General features: G+C 39.4%; 1 protein-coding gene across 5 annotated transcripts in view; it reads left to right on the forward strand.

Moving 5' to 3' along the window:
- The window catches only part of ush2a (Usher syndrome 2A (autosomal recessive, mild)), a 223,245-nt gene that overhangs the window by 177,407 nt on the left and 33,344 nt on the right, over nucleotides 1-12,494 (forward strand). For all 5 annotated transcript variants that reach the window (XM_082534720.1, XM_082534721.1, XM_082534722.1 and 2 more), the window contains 3 exons: nucleotides 2,525-2,723; nucleotides 10,002-10,109; nucleotides 11,166-11,349. In XM_082534720.1, coding sequence (XP_082390846.1) covers nucleotides 2,525-2,723; nucleotides 10,002-10,109; nucleotides 11,166-11,349 — 491 coding nt within the window. The remainder of the gene's footprint in view (nucleotides 1-2,524; nucleotides 2,724-10,001; nucleotides 10,110-11,165; nucleotides 11,350-12,494) is intronic.

The raw sequence follows: 12,494 nt of genomic DNA on the forward strand, positions 1-12,494 counted from the left end.
CTTTTGTGTTTGCTCTCTGCTGTCTGTCCTCTCGAATAAAATCCAAGATCCAAAAAGAATTTGAGTTATATTCTAAAGGGAGATTTCTCTGGAAACAAGTTCATGTTCAAGTACAAATGTGAACTTGACCTTGAGCACAGTTTGACTGAAGACCCAACTAGGTTTCATTCAAATCTGAACAATACTGTAGGAAGAGCAGTGATTCCTGCGAACTGTTACTGGTATGAACTCATGTACAATAAAAGAATATAATTTATATAGTGAAACTGAATAATTTTGACAGAAAGACTTAAAAAATAAAATGTTACTACAGTGGGGCAAAAAAGTATTTAGTCAGCCACCGATTGTGCAAGTTCCCCAAGTTAAAATGATGACAGAGGTCAGTAATTTGCACCAGAGGTACACTTCAACTGTGAGAGACAGAATGTGAGAAAAAAATCCATGAATCCACATGGTAGGATTTGTAAAGAATTTATTCGTAAATCAGGGTGGAAAATAAGTATTTGGTCAATAACAAAAATACAACTCAATACTTTGTAACATAACCTTTGTTGGCAATAACAGAGGTCAAACGTTTACTATAGGTCTTTACCAGGTTTGCACACACAGTAGCTGGTATTTTGGCCCATTCCTCCATGCAGATCTTCTCGAGAGCAGTGATGTTTTGGGGCTGTCGCCGAGCAACACGGACTCCCGCCACAGATTTTCTATGGGGTTGAGGTCTGGAGACTGGCTAGGCCACTCCAGGACTTTCAAATGCTTCTTACGGAGCCACTCCTTTGTTGCCCGGGCGGTGTGTTTTGGATCATTGTCATGTTGGAAGACCCAGCCTCGTTTCATCTTCAAAGTTCTCACTGATGGAAGGAGGTTTTGGCTCAAAATCTCACGACACATGGCCCCATTCATTCTGTCCTTAACACGGATCAGTCGTCCTGTCCCCTTGGCAGAAAAACAGCCCCATAGCATGATGTTTCCACCCCCATGCTTCACAGTAGGTATGGTGTTCTTGGGATGCAACTCAGTATTCTTCTTCCTCCAAACACGACGAGTTGAGTTTATACCAAAAAGTTCTACTTTGGTTTCATCTGACCACATGACATTCTCCCAATCCTCTGCTGTATCATCCATGTGCTCTCTGGCAAACTTCAGACGGGCCTGGACATGCACTGGCTTCAGCAGCGGAACACGTCTGGCACTGCGGGATTTGATTCCCTGCCGTTGTAGTGTGTTACTGATGGTGACCTTTGTTACTTTGGTCCCAGCTCTCTGCAGGTCATTCACCAGGTCCCCCCGTGTGGTTCTGGGATCTTTGCTCACCGTTCTCATGATCATTTTGACCCCACGGGATGAGATCTTGCGTGGAGCCCCAGATCGAGGGAGATTATCAGTGGTCTTGTATGTCTTCCATTTTCTGATGATTGCTCCCACAGTTGGTTTTTCACACCAAGCTGCTTGCCTATTGTAGATTCACTCTTCCCAGTCTGGTGCAGGTCTACAATACTTTTCCTGGTGTCCTTCGAAAGCTCTTTGGTCTTGGCCATGGCGGAGTTTGGAGTCTGACTGTTTGAGGCTGTGGACAGGTGTCTTTTATACAGATGATGAGTTCAAACAGGTGCCATTCATACAGGTAACGAGTGGGGGACAGAAAAGCTTCTTACAGAAGACGTTACAGGTCTGTGAGAGCCAGAGATTTTCCTTGTTTGAGGTGACCAAATACTTATTTTCCACCCTGATTTACGAATAAATTCTTTACAAATCCTACCATGTGAATTCATGGATTTTTTTCTCACATTCTGTCTCTCACAGTTGAAGTGTACCTCTGGTGCAAATTACTGACCTCTGTCATCATTTTAACTTGGGGAACTTGCACAATCGGTGGCTGACTAAATACTTTTTTGCCCCACTGTAGTAACATTTTATTTTTTAAGTCTTTCTGTCAAAATTATTCAGTTTCACTATATAAATTATATTCTTTTATTGTACATGAGTTCATACCAGTAACAGTTCGCAGGAATCACTGCTCTTCCTACAGTATTGTTCAGATTTGAATGAAACCTAGTTGGGTCTTCAGTCAAACTGTGCTCAAGGTCAAGTTCACATTTGTCACTGGGGTCAGTAACCTGTAAATTGTGATGGATCTTGAACTGGATGACCTACTATGTCATTGATATTCTGGTTATTTTCTATAATGCAAGTTATGAGTAATTTCTTTTTTGCAGTTTCATTTACAACACAGTAATTTGTGTCTGTCTATAAACATGCTAGTTTTCTTCATTTTTTCTTTATTTTTTTATTAAGTTGCTTGCTTAATGCATTTGTATATTAAAGATCTTCCTCTGTTATTAAAAGACTAAGAATCTTAGAAACAGGACCCTTTTTTGGTTGAAGTTGAAGTAAAATATTTCAAAATTGTTTTATATTTCAGCAACTTTTTCAGTTTTTCTTTCTTTGTGTTTTCTCTGGCTGTTTTTGTTTGTATGTTTCTGAACCTGTGTTTATGTGACGTGCATGTGTGTGTTTTTAGGTGGTGGCAGTAACAGTCCAGGGCGTCCCAGAGGACGTGCAACCTCCCGTGGTAACAGCTGTAAGCCCCTCCTCCCTCCACGTGAACTGGTCTGAACCTACTTTTCAAAATGGAAAAATACAGCGGTACCACCTGAACCAGACTGGTGTTGGAACTATATTCACGCACATCGATGGACCCAGAAATTTCACAGTGACTGGTAGGACATGGCGTATCCTTCTCCTCACTTTTCCTTACTTGTTCATACTCTCTTCCTGTTTTTTTTTCTTGTTACAGTCTTAATTGTACTTTCCTTTTTCTTCAGCTTTGTCCTCCATTGTCACGCTTCTTGTCCCTTCTTCTCTGTCGTGTGTTATTTTGCGTACCGGTTTGTAGAAGCTGTGTAATGACTGAATTTACACCTGATTGCTGCCACATGCTCTCTGTCCTAATGGCCTACACAAACAGAAACATACTGGCATGTATGCACATAAAAGAAAGAAAAATACACGATACATAGAAGCACAATCAAACACAACATGGTTAGAAAGATCACAACACAAGCTGAGGGTCACGTAATTTCACAGTTGAGAGAACAAGTGAATCCACAAACAATCAGATAAATCTACCAAAAGATTGACTCAGTGGAAAAAGTCTCAAAAGGGAAAAACAGACATGTTGACTTACCTTCATACTACAGATTTGCACATGAATATGATGGTGTCAGGGCTGGGCGATGTGTGAGTCTTGTTTTATCTACTCCAAGGGGGAGCAGTGTTGTTGGCCTCCTGCCATGAGTTACAACACACATATACACACACACGCAAAATCAAACATCTGTATAAAACACTGTAAAGAAAACATTTACTGTCTCTTATAAAACAGATTATATTAGTGACAAAGGAAAATACAAATCGAATATCATCACTGTGGGTGTAGTAAAGTGTATTTTGGGACTGAAATAGCACTATCTGAAAAATGTTGAGTCTTTCAAAGCTGATTGCATTACCCCCTTTTAAATTTTTATGTATAGGAGTCAAGTGATGACATCTTTTGAAGCTGAATTTCTGTGGCATTTTCTCTTCACAGTTCTCTACTGTGCTCTGTGTTGGATTCAGACCAGGCATCAGCTTTGCCAGTAGCCAATAGACTATTCCCATGGTGCCTGTGGTTGGCTTGTATGGTCAGGAGTTGTGTGCATGTGTGTTTGTATGTGTAGGCACGAAGCAAAGCAAACAATGCCAAATAGAGATGGTAATGTGCTGTAATACTGTACCAGCCCCGTGTGCCAGTGTAAGCAACCAGCGTGTGTGTGTGTGAAATTCCCCTGTCCCCCAGTGAGACACTGGAAAACTTTCAGCCAAAATCACTACTGGGGCAGTCTTTTTCTCTCCTCCTTTATTCCTCTCTCTTTTTATCTCTGAACTTTGCAACTCTCCTTTTGGAGCACATCCATTTTTTAGGAAGTCAGTGCAATTTACTGGAGTGTTTTTTTGTTTTGTTTTTTACAGCAGTTAGAAGATAAGATTAAAGATCTAAGAACTTTATTATTTGCAAAATAATCCTTATACACGACCACGAGTTGCTCAATAAATAGAAAATAGAGAATTACATGTAACTCAGTGGCTAGTACTTAGTGTGACCCTCATTTTCCCATCAAAAAACTGCCAGACTTCTTGAATAGATTTTACAAGAACCATTCCTCAGAGATTTTGGTGATTTAAGCTTTGTGACATGGCGCATGCTGAACAGCGTATACTGTGGTCCAAAAGGATGGATGTGGATGGAAATAGTTAACAGCAGTTCTCAGGTATGCTATGTCGCTTAAACTGTGCTCAGTTGGTATTAAGGGGCCCAAAATATCCTCCACAGTATTACACCATCAGCAGCAGCCTGAACACTTGATACAAGGCAGGCTTGATTTATGCTTTCATGTTTTCACCAGACCCCCACCAGACAACATCATCCTCTGTTGTCCAATTTTGAGTCCGTGTGAATTATAGTTTCCTGTCCTTAGCTGACAAGAGTGCCACCCGATGTGATCTTCTGCTGCTGTAGCCCACCTGCTTCAAGATTCAACATGTTGTGTGTTCAAAGATGCTCTTCTGCATACTTTGGCTGTGATGAGTGGTTGAGTTAGTGTTACCTTCCTGTTTGCTCTGTCTGACTATTCTCCTCCGACCTCTGGCATCAACACGACATTTTCACCCAGAGGACTGCCGCTGACTGGATATTTTCTCTTTTCGGATCATTCTCTGTAAAACCCTAGAGATGGTTGTGTGGGAAAATCCTAGAAATACTCAGATGAGCTAAAGTTATAACAGTAATTATTGCACATGAAAAAATAAAGTGGCCTGTTATAACGAGAAGGGGATATAACAGGGATAGTGAGATAAATGATATCCAGTGTTACAGATATCACTGACTCTTACAGAAGGAGGAGGAGCTGAACAAAGTGCTGATCGCTGGTAGAAACAAACTCCTCCTTTCATATTACTCCACAGTGTGGTGTGCAGGGAATGAGATGTATTGTCTGTAATACTGAATAGTTTCCTCAGCATTGTGTCTCTGACATCTCCACCAAAAAATCTGAACAGAATCTAAACATTTTTCAGGCTACAAATAGCTTTAAAATAGTTTTCATGTATTTGTTCATATTTCAGGTTAACTTGTATATTTCATTTGGTATTATTATTATTATTATTATCTTTTTTTTTATTATTATTCTTGTGTAAAGCTTTGAGTTTTGTTTTATTTTGTCCTTATTATCCTGTATGGACTAATCTTCAGCCAGTCATAAACAGACAGGCTTAAAATGTTTTACTTTGTAACTAAGCAAAAACTAATATAGAAAAAGCGAAACGGTGAGTTCAAGGAAGACTGAGGCAAAGATGTTCAACAGAAAAAAAAATTAACAGAAGACTGAAGAGAGAAAGGATCCGAGGAGTGACATGTTTTAAAAGGGAGTGAAGGAGAAACAGAGGAAGGAGTGAAACAGATAAAAAGATGGATGGGCGAATCTAAGTGTTTTCAGTGAAATATGAACAGAAATAATTGCTGTGCTATTCCCTCATCCTTAATGTTTAATACGCTATTATTCATCTTCTCTGCATCTCACCACTGTCAGACAGACACTTCAGGATCTTTGTCACACACACGCTCACTGAAACCACAGAAACTGCTTTTTTTTTAGCTACAACACTTACGATTTTAAATCTTTTTTTATGCAGGATTGTAACTGGATCTGATGAATTCCTCAGACCAAAAATGGCCTCTCTTATTATTTTGGTATGAGAGGTGTACATTTATCAATGAAAGCTCAAATGAAAACTTCCATGTGAGCTTTTTTTTAAAAACAGTCAAGTTCAAATTCATTCCAGCTGCTTGTACCTGTTGCTTTTGAATTAAGATACAAAAATTCTGAGATGTATTTGTTGCCCAAAGCGTCACCCTTTTGGCTTAAAATACACATATATATATACATACATATATATCAGACATTTTAGGAATTTTTTGTTTGCTTGCAGAAAAATCTTCACCGTGATAAAGTGGAGCACTGAATAACAGCACCGTGAGTCTAATAAACCACTATGATGACAGAAATTAAAATTATAGAAAAAAAGCGACTTCCCCCATTTCTTGTTTATCCTTTTTTGCCACAGGAAAAGCAACAAACAGACTTGCATTAATGGCATCCAGAGCTGTTTTAAAAAGTGACACTTTATAGAGAGAATTAAGTACAACTGTACAAAGACACCCCATGTGAATCAATATTAAGTATTGCTATCATTAGCTCACAATGAATTATTGCCTGCAATTATATAGATTATGGCATTAATCATGTGTTTAATTGGTCTTTTGTAGGCTCGTTATTAATTCAGAACTGCAGGGAATAGAGTATGTTCTTTTATTTATTAATGCATTTTCCTCACAGTCCACTCTGTGACTGGTACGCGCTATAGGTACAAGTACGTAGACACCGAAGTACCTTTGTTTAAATGCCGAATATGTCTCAGAAGTCTCATTGTTATAGTATGCAGAAAGTGTTCGATCAAGCCATTTAGCAGCAACACACTATAACCTTCTCAAGAAGTTAAGAATAATTATATGAGGGAAATTGTGGAAAGATTCTTTTAGATACTGTTGATTTATTCAGATGCTGAGTGGCTCGATGCTGCTTCTCTGTTTTTCTTTTGTTGGTGTTTACTTAATAAAAGAAAGGCACAGTTAAGTAAAGTCAGAGTACTGACTCGGATCAAGAGACAAACCAATAATCAAAAGATAATCAAGCAAAATGAATGTATGTTTCAACATTCACTCTAAGCTATGTTAATTAATGCCAATAAAACTCCATGATGGATTGTGTGTGTGTGTGTGTGTGTGTGTGTGTGTGTGTGTGTGTGTGTGTGTGTGTGTGACAGAGAGAGTGAGAACCTGATCTCACTGTTCCATCCCAGACGGTCTCTGCATTAGGGAGCCACAGACAGGAAGTCAAATTCTTAATTATTTAGGAGAGGTGTTATCAAAGCTCTCTTCTCTCCCTCCTCTCTTTTGCGCTCTCTTTTCTTTCATTCTCTGCATCAACTCTTTTTTCTTTCCCATGATAATTTGTTTTTCTTTCCAGTCTCAAGTTTTGTTGTACCACCACGCTCTCTCTCTTTTTCTCTCTTTAAATTCCTTCTCAGCCGTCCTTGCATTTCTTTCTTCTGCGATTTTCCTGTTTGGTTTTTCCACTTTCTCTGCATCTACTCTTTCACTTTTCAATCCCCACCACCCCCGCTCTCTCAGTCTCTCTCTTTCTCTCTGTATCAGGTGACAGGCATGGTATTGCGGCCTGCGCCCATCATCCTATCATATTCTCTAATGCAAACAGAGAATGGCAACCTGTCAATAAAATGCCGTTTTCAATCAGTTATTTTTACTGCAACACACACACCCAACAGCAGTCTCACATTTGTGTCACTTGTTTGCTCTCTTTCACACGTCCAGTCTCTCTCCTTGACATTTTGCTCGAACACCAACTCTCTATCTTACTTCCAGCGTCTCTTAGTCTGCGTTTCCCTCAAACACAAACACCCAGTGTGTCCAACTCTTACGACGACAGGAACAACTCTTTGTCAGTGAGCCGCTGGCTTCTCGCATCCAGACCCCCTCCACCTGTTTTTCACTTCCTAGTGATCACTGCTATAATGATTGAAGCTTCCTCTGTCTTTCCATAATCAAGCACTCGAGCGCATGCATGGCTACACACACATGCATACAAGTATGCGCACACACCAGTATGCGCAGACATGGCATCGTTTCTCCAGCAGATCAACACTGCCCTCTTCAGGACCAGAGTTATAGCTAATTTAAAACATAGCAAGAAACATCAAAAGGGTTCTTCTTTAGGTTTAAATGTATGTGCACATGCAAATCTATGAAATGACAAGTGCATCTGCACTTATTTTTGCCTTATATAGAAAATGGAAGAAGGAACAAGAGAGTCAAGTGATGCTAGACTTAGTAATTGTTTACGTTCAAGGGTGGAATTGATTCATTCGTTTTCACAAGCACGTTCTCCGATCACTCCACACTCCTTCATGGCACGATAATAGGCTGTAATTAATAGGCAAAACTTGAGAATTCTGATGAACTTGTGAGACATTTTGTTACCTCTGAAGCCAACACCACGCCAACAGAAAGTTCTCTCCTCATGGTCTGCCGTAAATTGTTACAATTTTTAGCTCATGTAGGCAGACCGCATCTGTTTGTGTGTGAAAAAATGTAGCAAAAGGTTACCGTTTTTTTTTCAGCGTTGCGACAAATGACATCATTGGCACCGTAGATATCATTTACTATGGTAGAGTGCACACATGCAGATACACACGCTTAGTTGCACAGTTAAATAGTGTAACAGAACCTTACGCTTCAGCCCTGGTTCTTTCGTATGGCTGGCAGATTTCCTTTATTTAACCCAAACACAGGGCAACATTGCGAGAACATTGGCACACAGACACATTGATTAGAGCTTGGGTTAAGCGTGGCAGGCTGCGAAGCATGTTAAGCAGGGTAAGTAGTAGAAAGAGACGTGAGGAAGACGCGGTGAAGGCTTCCACTGTGTGTGTGTGTGTGTGTGTGTGTGTGTGTTGGTGCACATTTTCTTTTCTGTATGTAGTCAACACTGGGTGGGTATTGTATTGTAATGCATACAGCAGCTGGGATACACAGTAAGGTTTCTCTTTCTTTCTCTCACCCTCCAAATATACACAGTTGGAGACAGATTTTGATTATCAACAAAATCACAACAAAAAGATGTTTATTTAAACATTATTTCTACTAAATTACAGATTTAATCTTTGTGTAGTTTAATTGTAATATCTGCATCATTAGTTTATAGAGTTGTCTTTGAACTTTCGTATTAATCATACACATATCGCTCCTTTTACTACAAGAAATTTTAAATCTTTCCATGGAAAAAGTTATGATTCGGTTATTTCTGACTCTAAATGCATTTGTAATATTGTAATAAATGGGATTACTAAATAAATTGTATAGATGTTTATTACTATAAAAACACTTTTAATGACAAATGATATTAAATCAATTCTTCCTCACCTAAAATAACGTGCAAATAAAGAATTCAGCACACTACATTATGCAGTCATCCTTTTGAAATAAAGTCATTTTAGTTCTTTCATTTTCCTTTGGATTTGATTTGCAAGCTGTTGTATGCTGTCAGCTAAGTGAATGACCATAAAACATCCAGTCAACCCCCAATGTCAACACTTAGGATTTGCATTCATCCTCACACTCGCACCTTACATCAGCAATCAGGCAGGAAATATATCTGAAGGAAAAACAGGTTTCCAAAGAGTAGGAAAAAGAACTTTGTTTAGGTACGTGGAGGATTTTTACATTTGCTTCTACTTTTTAAATCCTATTATAAAAGCTGATTTCCTGTGGTTGCAGCTAAAGGACCACTCAGTCGCGATGTGATTTCTTTTAGACTGCATAGCAGGTGCCTATAAATAAATCATGTCTGGACACAGTAGCCTAAACGCATACAGAGGTATCATAATTATCATAGATCAAAAGCTGATGACATTACAGCGTTGGGCCGGTCCTATCCCGTGTCAGTTCCGCAGCTTCCCATCTTTACGTTGTTTCATTATTGAGTTATGGCATGCATAATTTAACACCGACAGATATGGATCCATCCATTGAGAGAGTGTGGAAAGAACAGAGGGAGAGAGAGGGAGAAAAAACAGTCAGGAAGAAAATGAGTGATATCATCTGAGCAAGCATTCCCTTTTTTCTTTCCCTGTTCCATTCTCCCTGTTTTCCAGTTTACTGTTTCCCTTCTTACCCACTTTATCCCTCTCAGTTTATATTTGTGGATTTCATTTTTTGTTGCAAATGTGCAGTTTATTAAAATGGGAAAATGTTTAAAAATGTGGACATGGGTTTACTAAGGCATTGATTTTAGCACATGCTCACACATATCTGTGTGTTACAGGTTTGCAGCCATACACAGAGTATAGTTTTGTGCTTGTGGCCTGTACGTCTGTGGGATGTGGAGCCAGCTTACCATCCACAGGATGCACCCTGCAAGCCAAGCCTGCTGGTATACGCACACGCGTGTGCACACACACACACACACACACACACACACACACACACACACACACACACACACACACACACACACAGACACACACAGACACACACACACACAAATCCTCTAGTATTTCAAATGTATTTTTCAAATGTATGTCTAATTTACAACCCAATGGTTGGATATTTTTTGTTGTTTGACACAGAACAATATCACAGCTTGTTATAATTTTAATAAATACTGAAATGAAGTATGTCTGACTTTTAGTATTTTTGTTTTTACAGTGTACCTTGTCTCTTTTTGATTTCTTCTTTACATCTATGCTCTTTTTTTCTGCTCTGATTTCTGCATCTAATTAGTTGTCCCCTGTGCTTCCTCACTGTGCAGTATTTCGTAAACCCTTTAGCTTTTGGCTTTTTCATTGTATCAAGTGTGGACACTTTATATCGTTGAAGTTTGTTGTTGTTGTTTATTTGATTTTTTTTTTTTATTTGATTCTTGATTCTTCTTGAAATGCATTGCACATCTCTTCTCTTAGATTTCCTGCTATTTCTTTTCTATTTAAATAGGATTTTTTTCTCTTTTCTGCACTTTTTAAGCTATTGTTTGTTGTACATTTGTCCAGTCTCCTTATTTCTTTTATTTGGAGCTACTATTTCTTGTTTTTTGGGCTCACATTTCCTTGCACTTATGCTTGTGTCTCATTCTTACGTAGTCTTTCATCATCTTAAATATACCAATCTTGGTAGTTGGACTGAATATATGGACAAAATATTTAAGCTGATAAAAAACTAGATTTTGAACCATCAGTGTTGCTCATTTTAAGTCGTGAAATTATAATTTGATCATATATATTGTGCATAGCATTTCAGTGCTTTACTTGTTAAACAAACAGTGCCCTTAGTTAACGAACAATAAGCTTTAATAAACAGCCTGGTTTCTCTACACAAAGTGATGCTATTTACTTTTTTGGAACAGAAGTAGGACTGCTGACTAATTATAGATGCAAATTAATTATTTAAGGAGGCTCTCATTTGTTCTTCTTTTCTTTTTTTTATACTCCAGGTGTGTGGTCGAAGCGCAGACACCTAGTAATAAACACATCTGCAGTGGAGCTGTACTGGGATGAGCCATCCCAACCTAATGGACACATCTCCCAGTACAGGCTGAACAGAGACAGTCAAACTATTTTTACCGGAGACCACCGTGACCGGAATTTTACGGACACTGGACTCTTGCCAAATCGCAGGTAAAGAGGATGAACTCGCGCTCATTTATACATGCAGGAATATAAAAACGTGTGTCCATGTAGACGTCACACATACAAAAACACTTGACATGCAGCTTCACAATTAATCATCACCGCGTTTGTGTCTTTATACGTGGATCACCCTAATTTAAAAGCATTCCTATCGCCCAATCCACGCCTCTCTCAGGACTGCACTCTGCACATGTCTGTTTGTGTCATTTAATGAGCAAATATTTGACATGCCAATGACTGATGCAAACATTGCCACGCACACAAATTAAAATCACGAATCAGATCTGGCTTTTGTTTGCAGACAGCAGTGAAGCGTTGATTTTGTTTATCTGTTTATTTTCATTTAACCTTTATTAATCCATGTCTTTTTTCCAGTGCGGATGTTCTGTTTTAAATATGGGAACGATACCTTCCACTCCCTATTATTTTGACTCTCCTGTTTCTCCTCGAGCTTCTCTCTCCCAAGACAATTTCTCCTTACCCCAAATAGAATTCCTGGGATAACACCCTGCAGTACTCCAATCTCCTCTATGTGTGAGTGAAAGAGAAAGAAGAGCGAAAGAAGATAGCACTGTATGTGTGTGTGACGTTTAATTTTCCTTAATTCCAGATAGTCTGCCAGGAGGCATACCTGCTCCGACCCTTCGCTTCTCATCGCTTGTCTCGCTTCTGATTCCTTTCTCTTCCTTCTCACCCTCCCTCCCCTCCTATCCTTTCCTTCTTACCTCATTCCCTTCCTCTTCCCCTTCTTTTCCCAATTTAGCCCTGCGCCAAGAATTACACAGGGAGCACCGGCCCCATTATCCAGACAGACTTGTGTGTGCATGTGCAAGTGCGCACGCTCACATGACTTTGTGTGTGTGCGTGTGTACGTGCGTGAGACTGCTCAAAGTGGCCATTGATTATTTATGACAATGTTGATTAGCTGTCACTTTGCTTCAGCAGCCCAGGAAGTGTCTAAGATGACGAGAGAATTAACCTATTCCCTCTGGCTGGCCCCGCAGGACACACTCACACTCACACTCACACACACACACACACACACACACACACACACACACACACACACACACACACAGAACCAGATTCACAGCCAAACAGATGCAAATGCCTCACTGACCGATTACCTTCTC

The sequence above is a fragment of the Aulonocara stuartgranti genome (assembly GCF_965226115.1).
Source record: "Aulonocara stuartgranti genome assembly, chromosome: 1".
Classification (NCBI taxonomy): Eukaryota; Metazoa; Chordata; class Actinopteri; order Cichliformes; family Cichlidae; genus Aulonocara; species Aulonocara stuartgranti.